Here is a 23,188-nt window from a genome sequence, read left to right on the forward strand (position 1 = left end):
CCACCTTCTGAGGGTGTCCTGTCTGCCGCCAAACAGCTCTTACTGTCAGAAAGTTTTTTTCATAATGTTTACTCAGAATCTCCTTTCTTATAATTTGACTCCATTCGTTTGTGTCCTCCCCTCTGGAGCAACAGAAAACAAGCTTGCTCCATCTTCCATGTGAAAGCCCTTAAGACATTTGAAGATGGCTAGCACATTCCCTCTCAGTCTTCTCCTCTCCAGGCTAAATATCCCCAACTCCCTCAACTGTTCCTGACAAGGTTCCCAGACCCTTGATCATCTCAGTCGCCTTCCTCTCCACACCTTCCAGATGGTCAGTATATGTGGTGCCTGCAACTGGACTCAAGGCTCCAGGTAGGGTCTGAGAGAAACGATCCAGCTCATTTGTGGGATGTAATCCACTGGGAGCTGTCAAGTACAACATTCCTTGTTTTCCTAGAGTGGACATGCAAGGGAATGTTTGGTCCAGCCAGTCAAAACTTCCTATTTCCTCCTGGACTGGGACATACTTCCTTGCATGTGACTAGTGGGTGGGCGTGACCTTTCCAGACCTGGTCAAAGGACAAGGTATGCTGCCACTCTTTCTCTTTTCCATCTTCCTTTCGTCCTGTGAACTGGCAGACTGCTAACTGCAGTCACTAGGTCAACCCACATACGGGGTAAACCTGTTTGTATATGCTTGTAACTTTAAGCCTTACGCCTGCCTTTAGGGATCACACTCTGCTCTGCCTGATCGTGAGTAAACTTTCTTTTTATTGCTTATGAATCAGACTGTGGTGTCTTTATTCTTTTAGGAGGGATTCAAGGGGTCTTACCTGGAAAATACTAGAACACATTTCAATCTGGACAAGCCATATGACTTAGTGATTGCAGTTGGACCAGGCATAGGCAAACTCCGGCCCTCCAGATGTTTGGGACTACAATTCCCATCATCCCTAGCTAACAGGACCAGTGGTCAGGGATGATGGGAATTGTAGTCCCAAACATCTGGAGGGCCGGAGTTTGTCTATGCCTGGGCTGGACCAAACATTCCCTTGCATGTCCACTCTAGCAAAACAAGGAATGTTGTACTTGACTGCTCTTAGTAGATTACATCCCACATCATTTTTCCTTAATGTGATCTATGAATCAGTTGCAAGATTTTTGCCCGTGCACACTGCACACTCACTCTCTATGGCCGTAATAAATATTATTATTATTATAGTGGAAGTTGGGACAATGTGCTGAGTTGGGGAGGCAACATGCATTTGTTCCTCTCCATGGGATGGGACTGACTGGGGAGTTGCTGTTCCCGATCCAGCCCACTGTTTTCATTTTACTTCACATATAGCTTTGGAGGCACACAGTCTTCAGTATGAGCTCCCAGGGAATTCATCCCCTCGGGGGATGATTGAAATATTAGAGCCTGCCTACACATATGGTAATTCTGCAAAAGAACTGCCATAAAACTCACATGTGACTGACAATATCTGATGTGGGGCTTTGTGCAGCGGTGTGACCACACAGGAATTGTGGCTTCTTGCTTGGACTGTTCTTAAAGATGGGGAGGGAAAGAACTGCTATCAAATGGCTAACTAGCCATGGCCAGCTGCTGGAAGCCACAGGAGGGGATCTCGCACTCAGGTCCTGCTTGCAGACTTCTCAAGAGGCACCCGTTGTGTCTTCGAGGAGCATATAATCTCTGGGAGCCTGAGCAAGAGAAATGCATTGAACTACTTCAAGAGAGGAAAGATAACTTGGAAGCAGAGCCAGCGTCAAGAGCTGGGGGACTCTCGTGGGAGACTGGTGGCGGTGGAGGAGGAGAGACACAGCATGCTCCTCATCAGCCCTGAAGCCCTGGTCCAGGAAGCCGGCGACTCCAGGAGTTGTGCGTTCTATCAAGGCACTAATTGGATCATCACACACCAGCTCCACACACAACACATATCCAATATAATCCAGACAATCAACTCTCTCCATGCAGGGAGCTCAGCGGGGCCTGTTTCCTTTGCAAAGCAAGAGACAAATTCAAAGGAAAAGGCTCTCCGTTCTTGCATTTCTGAGTAATCCTCCCTTGCTCTTCCTGCCAGCCTTGGATGTGACATGCACACTCACACCGCTTGACCTTTGCGTGGATTTTGGAGAGGCAGGAGAGAGTGAAAACACAGAGAGGTACTCAAATTGAATGGCAAACTGGACATGAGCCGGCAATGAAGTACTATGCCAGAAAAGGCCAGTGTCATCTTTATTCTATTGTTATGAGTTTCTGGGTGCCCTGTCTCCCCTAAATTCCAGGGTGTTGGTGTTTAATCAGTGCCCAGATTGTTAAAATGGGCTGCCAGATGCTTGATTTAGCAAAATGATAAAATACAGACCAAACTAGTTCAGGAAATCACCTGTGATGGCCTGGGATTCGGACTCGGAGGCTGAACCTGAGGAATCCCAGCCTGCACAGGAGTCCCCACCTCCAGAACCAGCTGAGCCGGAGCTGGGGCTTGAGCCTGAAGGGTCCTCACCTGTGCTGGATCCTCAGGAGCAGACACCAGCTGAGTCTGCTCTGGCTCCTGAGGTGATAGAGGACCCATTGCCTGCAGCTGCTCCACTCTCAGCCCTGTCAGGGGAAGCTGAGGTTGCCTCTGGGTCCGGTAACCCTCCAGCCTCTCCAGAGCTGCAGAGGCTCAGGGCAGAGAGGCGGAGGGAACTAAGTTCCTGCAGGAGGAGTGCTCGCCTCCAGGCCAGGAGAGGCGAGTCACCTGTGGACCGGGGCCACCCTATACCTCAGGGCAGATAAAAGCCAGCCAGCCCCAGTCCCAGGTTGCGGGAGCAACATTGCTGGTTGCTAGTTCCTGCCTGCACCCTGTCCTGCTCTTCTGCCAGAGTTCCTGACCTCACCCAACTCCCAGCCTTGGACCCAGCAAATACTCTGTGTCAGATGGCTGGTGAGTGTGGGCCCCTCCTTCAACAGAGAGATAGTGAGCAGAACCTTAGGACTGAGGTTGGGAATGATGTGGGCTGGAGGAAAAATAGTCACAGGCTATCAGCATCAGCAAGCTGGAGAGAAAAGTGGCAATCTGTTAAAGACAGCAAGATGGGCAGAGGAGCAGAAGGGCATGGCTGATTTCTGCTGGCATCCAAAACTGTAGCCATGGGAGAAGCAAGACCCTTTTGGAGTGTTGATGCTGTGAGCCCCTCCCTCATAGACTCAGGTTGTATATATGTGTAAATAAACCATATATCATAAAGACAATACAGTCTGTGCTGTGTCTCATTTCCTAAGGAAACACAAACCCTGGAAACATTGACCCATGGAAGCTTGCACCTCTCAGAGATTGGGGTGATGTGGAAGAATATTGGGTTCACTGGGCTATGAATTCAACCTGAAAATGGAGAGCACTTAGAACTTGGACTCACTACCCCTGAATGCCTTGATCTCCAGCTTCTCACAGACTCAGCCAAAATATGTTTAAGGCTACACAAATGCGCACACACAAGCACCCCTTTTCAATGCATGTTTGTGGGGATCCAAGTCCTTGTAAGTAATCAGGACATCTGAAAATCCCTGAAGTCTGTCCGCGAGGATATCAGCCTTTAAGGTTTGTATCGTTTATAGCAGAGTTGAAAGACTATGAACTGGGGCAATCTAGAGTGACCCTGTCCATCCACCTGCCATCCTGTCACATTCACACATCACTAAAGGTAAAGGTAAAGGGACCCCTGACCATTAAGTTCAGTCACAGATGACTCTGGGGTTGCGGCGCTCATCTCGCTTTATTGGCCGAGGGAGCTGGCGTACAGCTTCTGGGTCATGTGGCCAGCATGACTAAGACGCTTCTGGCGAACCAGAGCAGCGCACGGAAACGCCGTTTACCTTCCCGCCGGAGCGGTTCCTATTTATCTACTTGCACTTTGACGTGCTTTCGAACTGCTAGGTTGGCAGGAGCAGGGACTGGGCAACGGGAGCTCACCCCGTCACGGGGATTCGAACCGCCGACCTTCTGATCGGCAAGTCCTAGGCTCTGTGGTTTAGACCACAGTGCCACCCACGTCCCTTCACACGTCACTAGCATTGCTTAAAACAGGAAAGGAAAAACTCCCAAACTCCACCCCTTCATCTTCCTTGCCCTTTCTCTCTTTACTTACAGTTTCTTCATATTTACAAGGATGGTCCCGAATTCTAAACCTACATGGTGGGAGCCAGTTTCATGGCTGCATCCTGCAGTAGAGGGCTGGGGAAGAGGAAAGGGAGGAGCTTGAGAGTTTGACAGGGAGCTCCCTCCCTGGGGAAACCAGAGTGGCTCCCTCCTTGTGGTCCTTCTGCCAGCAGGTGAAGAACTTCTTGTTCCAACAGGCTTTTAATGAAAGGGCCTCGCAGTTCAGATTTCATATTGTTCATAGATTGTTCATGTTTCATATAGTTTGAATTCTATACAACAGCAACAGCAACATTTGCATACTGCCCTTCATCTATAGATCTCAGGGCTGTTCACAGCATAAGAATAAAATATATTTAATGTGGTTTTTTTTTAAAAAAAAATGATTGGTTTTTATGTTTTAACCTGTTTTACCTGTAAGCCACCTTGATTTCCTGTTGGGAAGAAAGGTAAAGGGACCCCGATCATTAGGTCCAGTCGTGACCGACTCTGGGGTTGCGGTGCTCATCTCGCTTTACTGGCCAAGGGAGCCAGCGTACAGCTTCCGGGTCATGTGGCCAGCAGGACTAAGCCACTTCTGGCGAACCAGAGCAGCGCACAGAAACACTGTTTACCTTCCCGCCGGAGCGGTACCTATTTATCTACTTGTACTTTGAGGTGCTTTCAAACTGCTAGGTTGGCAGGAGCAGGGACCGAGCAACGGGAGCTCACCCCATCACGGGTATTTGAACTGCGACCTTCTGATTGGCAAGTCCTAGGCTCTGTGGTTTAACCCACAGCGCCACCCGCGTTCCATGTTAGGAAGAAAGGCTGCTTATAAATAAATGTATAATTAATGTGGGCAACCCACTCAGATGGGTGGGGTATAAATAAATTATTATTATTATTAAATAATCTATTAGTTTCAACCCTGCCTCTGCTGAGTGGAGGCAGGCAAGGTTGTTTAGATCCAACGAAAGATGGGTGCAATAGCACTCGGGTTGAAAGGCCAAACCACAGGCGATGTTAATCACATATTTTATTTGTCCTCACAACAGCCCTGTGAGGTAGGTTGGCAGAAAGGTGGTGCCTGGCCCCAAGGTCACACAGTGAGCTTCGATGCGAAGTGGGGATTTGAACCCTGGTCTCTCATGTCCTAGTCTGACACTCTAACCGCTACACCACACTGCTTCTCTCTTCAGTGCCTGCTTTGTCTTCCACAAATTTCCAACCCGGGGAATGGATTGTGCTGGCTGCTCCTGGTTTAAAGAGGAGGGACATCTCTGCATGCTATACAGCCTCTCTCTGTAACTATGGAACTGCAGAATATTTACAAAAATGGATACAGTTCCATCTGGCGGATTTAGGAAGCCATTGCACTCCAGTAGGGTGCAGCACAACAAACAGGGGCCAGATCCAAGATGCTTAAAGCCAAGGTGAGCTGAAACACCTTCACTGCATCTCCCCAATATCTCCTCTGCAAGTTTTTATGGCAACCATTCCTCTGCTGTTCTCTGGATCTGCAAATATTTTACATTAAAAAGAGAGCGAGAGGAGCGATGATTATGAGTGAAGGAGGCAAGCCACCCAAGAAAGATCATTGCCAAACCAGGGCAGGGCTGTGGTCTTTGGCTTTCTTAGCCACACTGAGCACCATTTGGGAGAAAGGCAGACTGCGCTTGGCAAAATGTGTACAAAAGCCAGAAATTGGTAATTGAACAGGTGATGTGTAGGGAGAAAGGATGAATGTGTTTTGAAATGACAGTTGCAAAAGTTATTTTATTGGGAGTGACAAAGGAGGGAGGAAAATAGAGGGGACATCTTGGGGGGGTCAGCTTTTAAATTTGGATTGAATTTGTATTAATTTGGTGGTGATTCATTAAAACTTATGGAAAATCAATAAAAACAATTGGCAAAAAAGAGACTGCTTTTTACATGAAATGCTTTGAGCGCAGAAGTATTTGTGGAAAATTTAGCATGCAAATGCACTGACTATGGCTATAATAAAGTTTATTTTCCTACATCTCTGCAGCACAAGGACAAGGAAGGTGGGTGTTTAAGTGTGCATGTGTGAAGTCTGTGCAATTGTGAGAGAAGTCTCTAAGGACATAAGAAGAGCCTGCTGCAGGATCAGGCCAGGGGCCCACCTAGTCCCGCCTCCTGTTCTCGTAGTAGCCGGCCAGACGCCTGTGGGAAACCAGCAAGCGGGATTCGAACACAAGAGCAACTCTCTCCTCTTGTGGTTTCCGGCAATTGGTCTTCAGAAAGATTGCTGCCTCCGACTGGGAAGGCAGGGCAGAGCCAACATGACTAGTAGCCATCAATAGCCATCCATGTTCGTGGCCATCGCTGCCTCCTGCAGCAGGGAGTTCCGTACTTTCAGTATGTGCCTCATGACAAAGCGCTTTCTTTTTATCTGCCATGAATCTTCAGGGCGGGTGCTGGCTGTGGGATGTGATACAAAAGTAGCAGTCAAGTACAACATTCCTTCTTTTCCTAGAGTGGACATGCAAGGGGATGCTTGGACCAGCCGGTCGAAAACTTCCTGTTTCCTCCTGGCCTGGGACATACGGTACTTCCTCTTGCATGTGACTAGAGGTGGGCGTGACCTTACCTGCGCAGGTAACAAAAGCACAAGGTGTCAGGTGTGCATGCAGGAGCCGGGCCCTGTGACCAATAGGACTTTGCAGGATTGGGGCCTTCCTAAGTTTGTTCTGAAGAGGCAAGGTGCGGCCTCACAGGTGAGGCTGATTGGTAACTCACAGCACCTGGTGGCAAGAGCTGGGAAAGGATATAAGGTCAGCATTTAAGGTCAGCTGGGAAGGGATATAAGGTCAGCAGTTTGGCTTCTTGCTTCCTGATCCTTGAACCTCGGCTTCTTGACTCCCTGCTTCTTGATCCTCGGATGCTTGACTTCTTGACTCCTTGCTTCTTGATCCTTGGACCCCTGACTTCTTGACTCCTTGCTTCTTGATCCTCGGACCCCTGACTTCTTAACTCCTTGCTTCTTGATCCTCGGACCCTTGACTTCTTGACTCCTTGCTTCTTGATCCTCGGACCCCTGACTTCTTGACTCCTTGCTTCTTGATCCTCGGACCCCTGACTTCTTGACTCCTTGTTTCTTGATCCTCGGACCCCTGACTTCTTGACTCCTTGCTTCTTGATCCTTGGACCCCTGACTTCTTGACTCCTTGCTTCTTGATCCTCGGACCCCTGACTTCTTGACTTCTTGCTTCTTGATCCTTGGACCCCTGACTTCTTGACTCCTTGCTTCTTGATCCTCGGACCCCTGACTTCTTGACTCCTTGTTTCTTGATCCTTGGACCCCTGACTTCTTGACTCCTTGCTTCTTGATCCTCGGACCCCTGACTTCTTGACTCCTTGTTTCTTGATCCTCGGACCCTTGACTTCTTAACTCTCGGCTCTCTGACCCTCGGACTCTTGGCTTCCTGACTCCTGGCTTCTGAACCCCCGTTCCTGCTCCCACCCCACCACCTTGCCCCCGGTCCTGACATCCCCTCCCAGGACTTTGATTGCCCGTGAACCGGACCGTGACACAAGGACTTCAGCCCTCCTGCCTTCTCCATCTTCCTTTCGTCGCATGAACTGCAGTGACTGCCAGTCTGCAGTTACTGGGATTAACCTTCCATATGGGGTAGATTCATGTGTATATATTTCAGTAACTAAGTATGCCTTCAGGGATCCATCTGTAAACTGATGATGTGAGTAAACGTCTTTTATATACTTTACACAAGATTGTGGCGTGTTTATTCTTTTAAGAGGGATGTAAGGAACTTACCAGGAATCTAATATTGAGAGGCTTAAACAAGCCTGCAGCCAGCTACCCACTGTGCGATTAAAAGGGGAATGTTAAAACTCTGCTAAGTTATAGAACTTGCTTAGTTAGGAAGAATATTAATAATAAAGTGATGGCAGACTCAAGGATAAACAGATATCCAATTTTCCTCTGGTAGATAAATAAAGCTCTGCACATCTCCTCTTGGCCTGAAGAGAGCACCCTTGTCTAACAAAAACAGAGAACCAAATGAATCTCTTCCCCTGAGTCAAAAACAAGTTTATTCATCGATAGGTTTATTTCCACTGAATGTGTTCATATGCAAATGCGATGGCCTGTCAATGAAATAAATTTTAGTTGATAAATGGATTGGTTGAATTTGGATGTCCTGGGAAGCCAGAGCTGAAATCCCCGCTGGGTGATGAAGCTCTTTGGGTGATCTTGGGACACACTTTTTCTCAGCCTAACCAACCTCGCAGGGCTGTTGTGAGGACTGCCCCTCGAGCTCCTAGGTGGGACAGGAAAGTAATAGTGAATTCAAATAATAATAAAACAAAAGAGGAAGTGGCTTCTTTAAATAAGCTGTCATCTTCAGATTTTAAATGCACCTTCATTTTTAAAAATAAAAAAGACCACTGACAAGAGAGATGTATCACCCACACACCCAAGCAGACCCCTGGGCATGGAGCAAAGGAAAATGGGAAGAAGACAGAAGGTGGATGTTAGAAAGGAAGGGACATTAGAAACTGAGAAGGGAAGGACAGGAAGGGGGAGAAAGGGAGGGTTAGAGAGAAGGAGGTGGCAATAAAATGAAGAGGGTTTAAAGAGTGTGTGTGTGTGTGTGTGTGAGAGAGAGAGAGAGAGAGAGAGAGAGAGAGAGAGAGAGAGAGAGAGAGAGAGAGAATTGAAACCCACCCAAAACAGAGACAGGCTGGAAGACCTCTTAGTGCCAAAAAACCCCCACATTACATTGGAGTCCTGTGTTCAAATGTCACAACTTTTCTTTTTGCAAAAGCGGCTGCGGGCAGGGGGTGTTATTTTGAAGGGTGAGTAACTGTGCCATGGCACCGATCCTGCCCCCAGCTGTTATTGGCCACCAAGAGGAAACTTCTTGACTTAACGCACACACACACCATATGTAAGTTGTTAGCAGCCCCACATACAAAGATCCAACAAGGTGTAATTTGGCATTTCGTTGTGGCATTTCCCTGAAGGGAAAGAAGGGTGGTCTCTTTCATGTTGTTTTGCAAACAGCACCTCCTGCCTGCAGGCATTCTAGAAATAAGAACACTTATTTGCCTATAATAAAGAACCATTAAGAAACATATTACAGTCATACCTCGGGTTACAGACGCTTCAGGTTGTGTTTTTTCGGGTTAAGGACCGCCGAAACCCAGAAGTACTGGAATGGGTTACTTCTGGGTTTCGGCGGTCACACATGGGCAGAAGTGCTAAATTGTGCTTTGTGCATGCGCAGAAGTCCCAAATCTTAACCTGCGCATGCGCAGACACGGGTTGCGAATGTGCATCCTGCACGGATCCCGTTCACAACCTGAGCGTCCACTGTACTGATGCCAATGCATTCAAAATTACTTGGGACCGTTCAACCTCACTAGGCGCAAACATCGAGGTGGAACATAGAACTTGTGATGCGTTTACTGTGCTTGCCATCATTGTGAGAAGCTGTACCTAAATCTAGACTGAGGGGAAGGCAGTGCTTTTTTAGAAAAATAGGTGCCAGTACTCACCATGAAGTTGTTACAGTAAGTGGCACAAGGTACTGCAGATTAGTCGATGTCCAATCACAGAACATTTCAGGATCTGGGCCTCTGCCATTGGCCCTTGAATTCTGAGTCGTGATTTGCAGCTTGGAAGTTTAGACAGCCAATCACGCTGGGAGTGGGAGTGGCCCAGGCTTCCAGGAATGTATATAAGCATATAAGCAGTTGCTTTGCCCCTGTTTCCCAGTTATGTAGTTCAGTAAAGGTTCTTGCTGTTGTCGCTGCGTCTTGCCTCGTGGGAACACACCTACACTTCACCTATAACCCTGGCCAAAGCTACTTCCGTACTGTTGCTATTTTGCAGATGTGATTCAGTTACATACCAGCAAATTTGGGGCCCACAATGAAAATATTTTTGCTGGGCACTCTTGTGCAATGAACCCACTTTCAAAAAACCAAAAACCTAACCCAGAGTTTTTATAGGGGGAAAAAGTGATGGGGAAAATGACCAAGTGTGGGGCAAACATGGCGTCATATAAACTCCATGCAAGCAAATCAAAATGCATGCTAAATAAACAGGTTGACTGAAGCGGCAAAAGGGAGGAGACTTTCTCCTAGTACCAGGCCTCATGCAGCTTGCAAATTGCAGAGTCTGATGTTGTCTGTGGTGGAAGCTGGTCTTTTAGGCTGAGTGGGGAATTCCCTGACTTCAATCTGTTACCACCTGCCTGCCTTCTGTGATAGGAATTTTGAGGTCTTAGATATATGGTAATGTTCATAAATGTACCAACCAAGCACGTACATAGATCAGCACAGGAAGGCCAACCTGGAACCATTTTGATTCCCAAACTGAGTAAATGTTTTATCTGCAAGGTCAAAGTGGGAAACCTCCCGTTGTCTTTTCCTTCACAAATCCTCTCTTAAGGGTATGTCTGTGTTTGAATAGGGTGTGAGCCTGTGACCTGGCCCAGGAACTAAGTATTTATCACTACAAAAGACTGGCCAGGCTCCCCAGGCAATCCAATCAAGTGACCTGCCAGACAGGAGATAAACAATGACAGGAGAAAAACAACATTCAAAATTTCTGTTTTAGACCGCCTTTTTTGTGATATAGGTGTGATGTATCTGAGGGGTGGTCTTAGGTTATACCCCTTCTGTGATGTACGTATGATGTTTCTGGGGGTGGTCTTGATCTACAGAGTGGCAATTTCAAAAGTCCTTATAAGGCCTTGCGCGCCATTTTTCTAGGTCCCTCCTCTCTCCTGCGTGTGGTGAGGGGAGTACCCTGTTGCAACAGATCAATAAAGATCAAGCTTACTAGCTGCTTTGCTTCTCAATATTCTCTGGTTGGCCTGTTATTTTCTCCTACCAATAGGGAACCCACTTAAGGACTCTATATGGGCTCTTGGATACCCCATAAGGGAAAAGGGCAATTTTTGTTTACAACAGATGGCGACGCTCGAAGGGACATTTGGTTACCTGGATTCTGGGAGTGAGGAAGGACAGGTGATCCAGCGCGCACCAGGCAGTTTGCCAGGAGGAATAACCAGTCCTCCATTGATCTAAGTTACAACGAGCTTCCAGCCAGCTTTCCCTTCCTGAGGGTCAGTGTGTATCCCTTGCAGAACTCAGCTGGGAGGAGGAGGAAGACGAAAGGGTTGTGGTGAAAGTGCCGTGGTGGTTGGAATTCACAACAAATCAGTCATCAGAATATCAGAAGAGCCTGCTGGATCAGGCCAATGGTCCAGCTAGTCCAGCATCCTGTTCTCACAGTTGCCAGCCAGGTCACTGTGGGAAACCTGCAAGCAGGATTCGAGCACAAGAGCAACACGCCCCTCCTGCAGTTTCCAGCAACCAGTATTCAGAAGCATTGCTCCAACAGTGGAGGCAGAGCAGAGCCGTCATGACTAGTAGTCTTTGCTAGCCTTCTCCTTGTGGGAATGTTGTGGGTAACAGGAGAGGATATATATAGGAGGACTCCCTGGTCCTGAATGGGGCAACTGTGCCCCTGAAGGACCAAGTGTGCAGCCTGGGACTCATTCTGGACTCACAGCTGTCCATGGAGGTGCAGGTTAATTCTGTGTCCAGGGCAGCTACCAGCTCCATCTGGTACGCAGGATGAGACCCTCCCTGCCCACAGATTGTCTCGCCAGAGTGGTACATGCTCTAGTTATTTCTCATTTGGACTACTGCAATGCGCTCTGTGTGGGGCTGCCTTTGAAGCTCACCCAGAAACTACAACTAATCCACAATGCAGCAGCTAGACTGGTGACTGGGAGCGGCCGCCGAGACCATATAACACCGGTCTTGAAAGACCTACGCTGGCTCCCAGTATGTTTCCGAGCACAATTCAAAGTGTTGGTGCTGACCTATAAAGCCCTAAACGGCCTCAGTCCAGTAGACCTGAAGGAGCGTCTCCACCCCCATCACTCTGCCTGGACATTGAGGTCCAGTGCTGAGGGCCTTCTGGCGGTTCCCTCACTGCGAGAAGTCAAGTTACAGGGAACCAGGCAGAGGGCCTTCTCAGTGGTGGCACCTGCCCTGTGGAACGCCCTCCCACCAGATGTCAAAGAGAAAAACAACTACCAGACTTTTAGAAGACATCTGAAGGCAGCCCTGTTTAGGGAAGCGTCTAATGTTTAATGTTTTATTGTATTTTTAATATTTTGTTGGAAGCCACCCAGAGTGGCTGGGGAAGCCCAACCAGATGGGCTCAGTATAAATAATAAATTATTATTATTATTATTATTATTATTATTATTATTATTATTTGATTAATACTATCCTTCCTATAGTATATTGTATTTTAAAATGAGGTTTCAGAGTTTTTACGGGTTTTTGAATGTTTTATGTAGATTTTCAATTTCATTGTTCTGTATGGGACAATGACAATAAAGATATTGGGAGGTGGCTACATGACTTGGCCTTTTACTAGGTCTGGAAAGGTCACGCCCACTTGCGTGTCAAGACCCTGCAGCCCCCCCGCCCCTCGTCGGAAATAACTCACACAAGGACACAGATATTAGGTTTATGTTATTGGGCAAATTTTGGCCACAACTTTATTGAATTACAGAATGTGAGCGGTATTGGCTTAGGCATTGATTGGACCTGACTATATCTGACTCCTGCCCAAGTGCAGTAAGGGTAAGCCACCGGTAGGGGGAGCCCTGTCGATGTGAACCAACTCAAGCTCCCCCTGGTGTTCCCGTCGGGGTCGTGTCAAGGCCCTAGCCCCCCAGTCGGGCTTCAGACTAGAACAACACCCCCGGATTCCTTTAACGGAATACCCTTAAGCATGGAGGGGCAAGTGATGGCCACACCTCCCCTCCCCCACACAAGGTCAAACAATGCCTAACCGCAACCCTAACAAAGTTGTGACGATTGCTACGAGGTAGGCAAAAACCAAGTGGCCAGTGCCAATTTGCCGAGTGGAAAAATTCCTACCAGGCCCCTTGGACAACCAAGGCCACCAACCGAGGTCCATAGCAAGGCCAGTGCCTAACCTGCAAAATAGGGAGGGAGGGTGGGTGATTGAGGAAGCAAGCCAAAGAGGAAGTCCTCTGGCTCACTCCTCCATTTAAACGGCTCCAGCCATGCCCCCCGGCCAGTGGATTGGCTGGCCAGGCTCTGACGTGGCTGGCATCCCCCAGGCAACGGGGGACAAAGTCCCCTGCCCCAGGTAAGGAGTGGGTGGCCACGCGGTCCACCGCAACTCCTCCCCACTGGGAAGTGGAGCAGATCTACTGGTCACATGCAAAGGAAGGATGCTAAGGTTCACTGGCTGGACCAACATCCCTTGCATGTCCACTCTAGCAAAACAGGTAGTGTTGTACTTGACTGCTCTAGTAGATTACATCCCACACTCCTCCATAAATATGTCCAGGGGTTTTTTTCCCCCCACTGGGAACTCACCGCAACTCAGTTCCGGTACCTCTCAGGTGGGTGCCATTGTCATTCTAAGAGAATGAGGGAGGGTGTTCATGGTGAGCTCCAGCACCTCCTTTTTCTAGAGAAATAGCACAGAATATGTCTAATCCTCCTCTAAGGCCATCTAAGTCAGTGGCAATCACTGCCTCCTTGGGAAACGAGTTCCATAACTTAACTCTGTGCTGCGTGAAGAAGTGCTTGAGCGGAGGAGGGGAACCAAATGGTGGAAATTATAGGAATGCAGGGATGAACATTTTACGGCGTCGCAGCATGGAGAAAATGGCTAGTTTGGAAGCAGCCTTAGGAGAAAATATGCTTAATTTCCGCAAGATAAACTGCTGCTTAATGAATGTTTATGGCATTGCCCTTGAAGGAAAGATGGAATATAGCCAAATTCCTGCAGCTTACATGATTCATTTTGAGCAAAATGTTCTTCTGCCCTGTTCCCCACTTCCTTGAGTGGCTCAAGACTTCAGGGGCAGCCTGACCCAGATCCAGTTTCCTTTGGATCAGACAGTGCACTAGAGAATCTCAGGGTGTTTTTTTGTAATATTTGCTTTATTTACAAATACCTAAGCAGAGCCTAAGTGGAGGCAAACAGGCCGCAGCAGACCTCCCAGCCAACATTTGACCCCCAGAGGGAAATATCCTGCCCGCAAGATGCTTCTTCCATTCAACTAGCCCACAGTTTGTTCCCTCTCTGATCACATAAGCAGAGCCTGTTGAATCAGGCCAATGACCCATGTAGAAGAAGAAGAGGAGTTTGGATTTCATATTCCGCCTTTCACTCCCTTTAAGGAGTCTCAAAGCGGCTAACATTCTCCTTTCCCTTCCTCCCCCACAACAAACACTCTGTGAGGTGAGTGGGGCTGAGAGACTTCAAGGAAGTGTGACTGGCCCAAGGTCACCCAGCAGCTGCATGTGGAGGAGCGGGGAAGCAAACCCGGTTCCCCAGATTACGAGACTACCGCTCTTAACCACTACACCACACTGTACTCTAGCATCCTGTTCTCACAGTGGTCAGGCCCTAACCGGAAGCCCCAAAGCAGGTAAAAGGTAAGGGCAAAGGACCCCTGGACGGTTCAGTCCAGTCAAAGGCACCTATGGGATGTGGTGCTCATCTCAATTCAGGCCGAGGGAGCCAGCATTTGTCCACAGACAACTTTCCGGGTCATGTATGTTTCCGAGTGCAATTCAAAATGTTTGTGCTGACCTTTAAGGCCCTAAATGGCCTCAGAACAGTATACCTGAAGGTGAGTCTCCCAGTGGCAGAGCTTCATGCTCCGGCACAGGGGGGCGGAGAGCAGGCTGGCACACGTCACGGGGGCATGGCGCGCGTCCTGGGGGCATGGCACACCACTTGCAGGGGCGTGGCGCCCAGCGCAGGCCCCCCCACTCCTCTTCCTCCGCCAGGGGCGTCTCCACTCCCGTCGTTTTGCCCGGACATTGAGGTCCAGCTCTGAAGGCCTTCTGGTGGTTCCCTCTCTGTGAGAAGCAAAGTTACAGGGAACCAGGCAGAGGGCCTTCTTGGTAGTGGCGCCCACCCTATGTAGCGCCTTCCCATCAGATGTCAAGGAAATAAACAACTATCTGACTTTTAGAAGATACCTGAAGGCAGCCCTGTACAGGGAGGTTTTTCATGTTTCATGTTTTATTGTATTTTTGATATTTTGTTGGAATCCGCCCAGAGTGGTTGGGGAAACCCAGCCAGATGGGCAGGCTATAAATAATAAATTATTGTTGTTGTTATGTGGCCAGCATGACTAAACGGCTTCTGGTGCAACGGACACCGTGACGGAAACCAGAGCATACGGCAATGCCATTTACCTTCCTGCCGCAGTGGTACCTATCTATCTACTTGCACTGGCATGCTTTCAAACTGCTAGGTTGGCAGGAGCTGGGACAAAGCAATGGGAGCTGACTCCGCCGTGGGGATTCGAACCGCCGACCTTCTGATCGGCAAGCCCAAGAAGCTCCGTGGTTTAGACCGCAGCGCCACCTTCTCCAAGCTAGTGGCATTCAGGGACACGCCGTCTCCAACTGCGGAGGTGGAACATTGTTCATTTGAAAATGGACCAGAGGCATTTCACAGAAGTTCTTTTCAGTCTGAGGACGGGTGTTTAACTAGGTGCTTTTCAGCTGAAGCAAACCCATTCCAGGAAAGATCTGGTGTCCAAGGGAAGCGCAGCAAACATGTTGTTTGGAGGGAGTCGTGCCAACACCCGCTCTCTTTCTTCCAGGCTGACTCAGGAGGACAATGCGGAGTGCATAAACAGCTATTAATTTTCTTCTTCTTCTAAAGACTCTAAAGAATGGCTTTGCCAGGAGAGACAACACCCAGAACTGTCTCCAATCGCCTGACCCCCTGCAACTCACACAGGCTGCATTCCTGCCCGCTTTTTGAACCACGCAGGTGCACTTTATATTTTTTTTAATTTCAGTTCTGTTTATTGCCAGCCATGTTTGGCAGGGACGGGTGACTCCCTATCGATTTCCATTATCTCAAAGTGTTTTCACAATTAAAAAAAACCAGCAATGAAAACCATTGTGTAATTTCAGATGTAAAAACGATTATCGTGTGTGTGTGTGTGTGTGTGTGTGTGTGTGTGTTTTAAAAAATAAAACTCAGAAATTCTAAATCCAGATTAAAGTGGGAGGGGAAAATTATGGGCTGGTATTCTGATGCCAACAACATTGTGTGGTTGGTTGGTGCAAAAAAATAATAATCCTGCACCCTTCTGGGGTGAAAGCAATCCACAATTCAACGCCTTCCTCTTTCTCCCTCTATCAGCAACCTGCAGGTGGCATCAGCATTCAGAAGTGAGTCCTTGTGATGTTCTGACAGAGGTACAGTTTACAGCAGCACTGGATTTAGGGCAGTGCAGGTGATTCCCCGACACAGGGTGCTGAGCCAAGGTGCTTTCCAGAAACTGGTTTCCAGAAGAATCGCTGCTTCCAGCTGTAGAGACAGAGCAGAACCACCCTGGGCACTGGCCATCGATAGCCCTCTCCTCCATGAAACTTTTAAAATAATTTAAATTCAATAAAAACTTTTGAATTATGTTGTAACTAAAAATGTGGTGGGGCCCTGGGGGGGCAGATTTGGCCCCTGGACTGCTAGTTTGTCATCCTTCAAATACTCTTCTGAATTGTGGAGTTGGAGGGGACCCCTGGGGTCATCTAGTCCAACCCCCTGGAAAGCAGGAATCGCAGCTGAAGAATCCCTGACAAATGGCCATCAAACCTCTGCCCCAAAAATCTCCAGTGAATGAGACTCCACCGCCTTCCAATGCAGTCAGAAAGTTCTTCCTGATGTTTAGTCAGAATCTCCTTTCTCCTAATTTGAATCCAAACTATTTAATGATAACACTTACATATAAGAAAAATGCAATCCATAATAACCAAGAAAACAGATTTCTTGAGGTGGGCCTTACTTTTACGTTTCTGGAATGACAATGTGAATGATGTCAGGGCAGTATTATTTTTTTTAATGCTATATTATCCCTTCCTCCAATTTTCCAGCACAATCTATTTCATTTGCTTTCTTTTCTTCCAGAGAAAAGGGGACGTTTGAGAGAGAATAGTTTTTGGGTGGTGGGGAATTGTAATACAGTAATAAAACTTTAATAAAATGATTTAAGAACGAACGAACAGAAATCCTGCGCAGGTTTCTACTGGGCTCCGTCTCTTTTTGCGAGAGCTTCTCCTGCCCTGTTGAGAAGCAACTGTTGTGTGTATGTTTTTTCCCTCTCCAGAGCCATCTGGGGAGAAAAGAAGGAAAGCAGCGGGGAACGGATTTCTGGCTGCGCTGCTTTGAGAAAGACGGATGCCGAAGTTGCGCTTCTGCGCGGCGGCGGGCGATTGAGACATCCTCATTAGAGGCTGGGCGAAGGGAGATAGATCTGGCCCTGGCAGGTCTGTGTGCGTCTGGAGAGCGAGGGGGAGAGAGAGAGACTTTTGCAGAGAGGGGAAGGCGTGACCAGCATGGAGAATGCCAAAGGACCTCGGAGAGAGAGAGGCATTCTCTCCCTGGCTCTGTCTTTCACACACAAATCTCTGAGCGAAGATAAGCCCGGCAGCTGAAGGTTTGGGGACAGCGCGCAAAATAACACGGTGTCAACAAACAAAACCGCCTCTCCAAAAGGGATCAAAAGTAATCGGGACCAGCGGAGCTCGCAGGAAAAATGAGGTGAGTTGCTGTCGGGGGGGACGGGGACATCCAAAGCTGTTTTTCTTCCTGAGTCAGATCATTGCCTCCTCCTAGCCTGTAGCGTCTGCACTGACTGGCAGCGGCTGTCCAGGATTTCAGGCAGAGAGCTGGCGATGCCATTGGGGACTGAACCCCGGGACCTTCTGCGCGCTCCTCCGCTTCTGAGCTACGGCCCAACCCGAGGGGAAAGGGGTGTCATGGAGGGCTGGGAAGGGCAGTGGGGCACCAGAGAAAAAAATCGGGGGGGGGGGGGGTGGCACAGAAGGGGCGAAGTATATTTCTAGACGGGCGAGCTGTGTCCCGCATCTTTAGGACCCTGAGAGAAAGAGAACAGTATCTATTAATAGCAGGAAATTTGGGGGAGAGGCAAATGGGGGCGAGCTCCTTGTTTTGGGGTGCTTGCCCCCCACATCCGGCACCGACCATGGTTATCCACCACCACCATTTCTTCTATTGCACTCTTGCAAGCAGGGGCAGAGAGAAGATTCCTGTTTCTGGGAAAGGAAAAGGTTTAATTCTGGCACTCGTTGGCTCCCAATATTTCTCGAGGCGCTTTATCAGGAGACAGACGGGTGCCAGCTTTCACAAGCGACACCGGGCAGGGTTAGACTAGATTGACACTCTGGGTCCCATTCTAGGATTCTATGTGGTTCCACTGGAAACGCCACACACGGGGGGGGGGTGTTTGGCGTGTACGTGTGCTTGTGGGGTTTTAAACTGAACTGTGCCTCGTGCTTTCTGAACCATGTGGGGTTCATCGTCACATTTTTTAAAAGCATTCCTGGTTTAAGATGTGGAACTTGAACTGGAACAAAACAGTCTCTCGCTTGCCGGAGCAGCCTTCTGTCTGGAAGGTCCTCTTAGGTTTGGATCTCTCGCTGTCCCAGACAAAAGCCAGGGAGAAAACAAGCCAGAAAAAAGTTGATACCTGCCCTGATCTGATTTGAGGTTCCCTTGAGTTTCCTGGCACTAGAATGCACCCATTCCCCCTGAAAGCGCAGCTGGATTTAAACTGGAGCGAAACTTTTGAAACAGAAAAGGCCAACCTTGGCAGGAATGAACCCCCCTTTTTTTTAAAGAAGAAGAGGAGGGGGAGGGGGGAGGGAGGGGTGGAGAAGGAAGGCTCCCTGTTCCTAACCTCCTGTTTAAGGCACGCTCAAGCTGCGCCCCACATTTTAACACAAAACCCTCTGCTTCTCTTGGGGTTAACAAAACAGAGAGCGCACGCTCAAGCCTAAGTTCCACGCAGAGTAAACATATTAAAATTAATGGATCTAACGCAGACTGTGTACACACTGTAAATTTAAAGGACAATTTCTCCCCTCAAAGAATCGTGGGCACTGTAGTTTGTGAAGGGGTTGCTGCATGGAAGAACAACTGTGACAGCGGCCCAGACTACTTTGATGGAATGAATGTGCTCTGAAAGTATAATGTGTGCACAGCATTGTCATCATCCAAAATCAATAAAAATACATGGATAACTGAGGTTCTGCCTCCCCCCAAAAAAGGCCTGCCCCCCCCAACAAAAATCCCATGCTTGTCATGTTCATTTTGTGGGTCTACTTTGAGTAAACTTACCTGACTGCCACCCAATATCAAGAGAGCAGCAAAGTTTTGAATTACACAGACGACTTCTTCAAGGGAGGATTCCAAGATTTAAGGTTTCACATACAGTAGTACCTCGGGTTAAGTACTTAATTGGTTCTGGAGATCCGTTCTTAACCTGAAACTGTTCTTAACCTTAACCTGTACCTCGGGTTAAGAACTTTGCTTCAGGATGAGAACAGAAATCGTGCTCCGGCGGCACGGCAGCAGTGGGAGGCCCCATTAGCTAAAGTGGTGCCTCAGGTTAAGAACAGTTTCAGGTTAAGAACGGACCTCTGGAACGAATTAAGTACTTAACCCAAGGTACCACTGTAAATAGGTACTGCTGCGATGGGAAGGTAAATGGCGTTTCTGTGCACTCTGGTTTCCGTCACGGTGTTCTGTTGTATCTAGAAGTGGTTTAGTCCTGCTGGCCACATGACCCAGAAAGCTGTCTATGGACAAATGCTGGCTCCCTTGGCCTGAAAGTGAGATGAGCACCGCAACCCCAGAGTCACCTTTGACTGGACTTAACTGTCCAGGGTCCTTTACCTTTTTTACCTCAAATCCACAACTCTATGGTCCTATTATTCCTGTCCAGAGGTCCTTATCAAGCTGGCCTCATCATCTGAGATGAGGTGGGTAAGAGCAGGGGGAGGGGGGTAGAGAGATTTACACATTTGTAGGGATGAGAGGGAGCGACGGGTGGCAACATTTGTGCCTTCATTGCAGTTCTGTTGGCAGTCAGGATCCAATGGCAGAAAGGTCATTGGAGAGTTTGTGTATGAAGGTAGCAGCACTAAGTTGTTTTCTGGTCGCTGTTTTGTTAATGCAGTTACTATTTTACAGATTATAAATGCTGTATTGTTTTGCCAATTATATAATATGACTTTTGCTTTCATTGTGATATTCCGCTTATTTTTCTGTTGTTGCTTTGTTATAATAATAATAATAATAATAAATAATTTATTATTTATACCCCACCCATCTGGCTGAGTTTCCCCAGCCACTCTGGGCGGCTCCCAATCAAGTGTTAAAAACAATACAGCATTAAATATTAAAAACTTCCCTAAACAGGGCTGCCTTCAGATGTCTTTTAAAAATAAGATAGCTGCTTCTTTCCTTCACATCTGAAGGGAGGGTGTTCCACAAAGAGGGTGCCAACACCGAGAAGGCCCTCTGCCTGGTTCCCTGTAACCTCACTTCTCGCAATGAGGGAACCGCCAGAAGGCCCTCGGGGCTGGACCTCAGTGTCTTGGATGGATGTTGGAGGTGGAGACGCTCCTTCAGGTATACAGGACTTGTTAACAGTGCCTTATAGATTGTAATTGTTTCGCTGGTTGTTATGTTACTTATTCCATATGGTTCATGCTAAATTTGTGGTGCTCTACTACGTTCCATCGTGTTATTGTTACTTATTGTTTGTAAGCCCCATTGGGATCCATTGGAATTAAAAGTGACGTAGAAATATAATAGATCTAAAAAATCAGCCCCCGAAGATGCTTCTCTACATTACTGCCTTTTCAGTGGCAGGCAAATCATACAAACCCCTACTCCACAAACTTTTATAAATATACTAGAAATATTATCCTCACAGTCAACAGATTACTTTATAACGTGCCCAAAAGTCCTATGTAATATTTATTTCGCTTCATCTACGAATCGTATCCTGTGGAACATCCCGAAGCGATTAAGAATAAAAACGTCATGAAAGCATCCACAAAAGAGGCAACAATAAAAACATATAGAAATGGTTTCAAATCTGCTACAGATGCTGGCTAGGATATAAAGAAAAAAATCCACTTAAAAGGCATATATGGATACGTGTTAAACATATGTATTAGAAATATTATTCATAGGGAGAATAGGGCAAGGGAGCAATCCTATGGTGGGTTCCACTGGGCATCCCAGCTCAACCAGTGTTCATTCCCCAACTCCAACTAAATTGAAGATACAGTGGTACCTCGGGTTAAGTACTTAATTCATTCCGGAGGTCTGTTCTTAACCTGAAGCACCACTTTAGCTAATGGGGCCTTCCGCTGCTGCCAAGCTGCCGGAGCACAATTTCTGTTCTCATCCTGAAGCAAAGTTCTCAACCCAAGGTAATATTTCTGGGTTAGCGGAGTCTGTAACCTGAAGCGTATGTAACCCAAGGTACCACGTTATGCTGGCATAATTTGCCCATCCCGTCTGAGCTGAGGCCAAGCATAAATCCCCAAAAGGCAGTACAGTGGTACCTCGGGTTAAGAATTTAATTTGTTCCAGAGGTCCGTTCTTAACCTGAAACTGTTCTTAACCTAAAGCACCACTTTAGCTAATGGGGCCTCCCGCTGCTGCGCAATTTCTGTTCTCATCCTGAAGCAAAGATCTTAACCCGAAGTACTCTTTCTGGGTTAGCAGAGTCTGTAACCTGAAGCGTCTGTAACCTGAAGCGTCTGTAACCCGAGGTACCACTGTATTCTGGGAGTTAGGTGGGACTAGGCAGGGGAGACTTAATCTGGATCCTAACTTTATTCAGCTCAGTCACGCGACCTGGTAAAAAAAGTAAAGGGTAAAGGTAAAGGGACCCCTGACAGTTAAGTCCAGTCGAGAACGACTCTGGGGTTGCAGAGCTCATCTCGCTTTACAGGCTCAGGGATCTGGCGTTTGTCCGCAGACAGTTTTTCCAGGTCATGTGGCCAGCATGACTAAGCCACTTCTGGCGAAACCAGAGCAGCGCACAGAAACGCTGTTTACCTTCCCGCCGGAGTGGTACCTATCTATCTACTTGCACTTTTACATGCTTTTGAACTACTAGATTGGCAGGAGCAGGGACTGATCAATGGGAGCTCACCCCATCATGGGCATTCAAACCGCGACCTTTTGATCGGCAAGCCCAAGGCTCAGTGGTTTAGACCACAGCACCACTGTCAAAACAGTAGTCCAAGTCAAACTCTATTTTAAAGAGTTTGTTATCCCTCTGAAAATAAGGAGAGCCCGCTGGATCAGGCCGGTGGTCCATCTAGTCCAGCATCCTGTTTTCACAGGGGCCAGCCAGATGCCTCTTCCGAGAAGCCTACAAGCAGGATCCGAGCACAAGAGCAACTCTCCCCTCCTGTGGTTTCCAGCAATTGGGATACAGAACCATTCCTGCCTCCAGTTGTGGGTGAAGAACATAGTCATCGTTGCTCCCAGCCATCCATCCATAGCCCTCTCCTCCTCCATGAATTTCTCTAATCCCCTTTTAAAGCCATCTGAGTTGGTGGCCATCGCTGCCTCCTGTGGCAGGGAGTTCCGTAGTTTAACCGCACGGTGTGAATACGTTCTTTTCTCTGACTTGACCCTTCCAGCTTTCCATTTCATTGGCTGGCCATGAGTTGTAGCATGAGGGGAAAGGGAGGAAAACAGATTGAGGTTGAATCCTGACAAGACAGAAGTACTGTTTTGGGGGGACAGGGAGCGGGTGGGTGTGGGGGATTCCCTGGTCCTGAATGGGGTAACTGTGCCCCTGAAGGACCAGGTGCGCAGCCTGGGAGGCATTCTGGACTCACAGCTGTCCATGGAGGTGCAGGTCAATTCTGTGTCCAGCTCCACCTGGTACACAGGCTGAGACCCTCCCTGCCTGCAGACTGTCTCACCAGAGTGCTGCATGCTCTAGTTATCTCCCGCTTGGACTACTGCAATGCGCTCTACGTGGGGCTACCTTTGAAGGTGGCCCGGAAACTGCAATTAATCCAGAATGCGGCAGCTAGACTGGTGACTGGGAGTGGCCGCCGAGACCACATAACACCGGTTCTGAGAGATCTGCATTGGCTCCCAGTACGTTTCAGAGCACAATTCAAAGTATTGGTGCTGACCTTTA

At 48.1% G+C, this 23,188-nt stretch overlaps 1 protein-coding gene across 3 annotated transcripts in view; it reads left to right on the forward strand.

Annotated features, from left to right (window-relative positions):
• Nucleotides 1-17,322: 17,322 nt before the first annotated feature.
• MASP1 (MBL associated serine protease 1) overlaps nt 17,323-23,188 on the forward strand; it is a 106,725-nt gene continuing 100,859 nt past the window's right edge. The window contains exon 1 of one of the 3 annotated variants that reach the window (XM_028731887.2): nt 17,323-17,742. In XM_028731887.2, coding sequence (XP_028587720.2) covers nt 17,738-17,742 — 5 coding nt within the window. In that variant the 5' untranslated portion in view covers nt 17,323-17,737. The remainder of the gene's footprint in view (nt 17,743-23,188) is intronic. The other 2 variants (XM_028731888.2, XM_028731891.2) reach the window with 2 other exon arrangements.

This window comes from Podarcis muralis, chromosome 6 (genome assembly GCF_964188315.1).
Source record: "Podarcis muralis chromosome 6, rPodMur119.hap1.1, whole genome shotgun sequence".
NCBI classification, from domain to species: Eukaryota; Metazoa; Chordata; class Lepidosauria; order Squamata; family Lacertidae; genus Podarcis; species Podarcis muralis.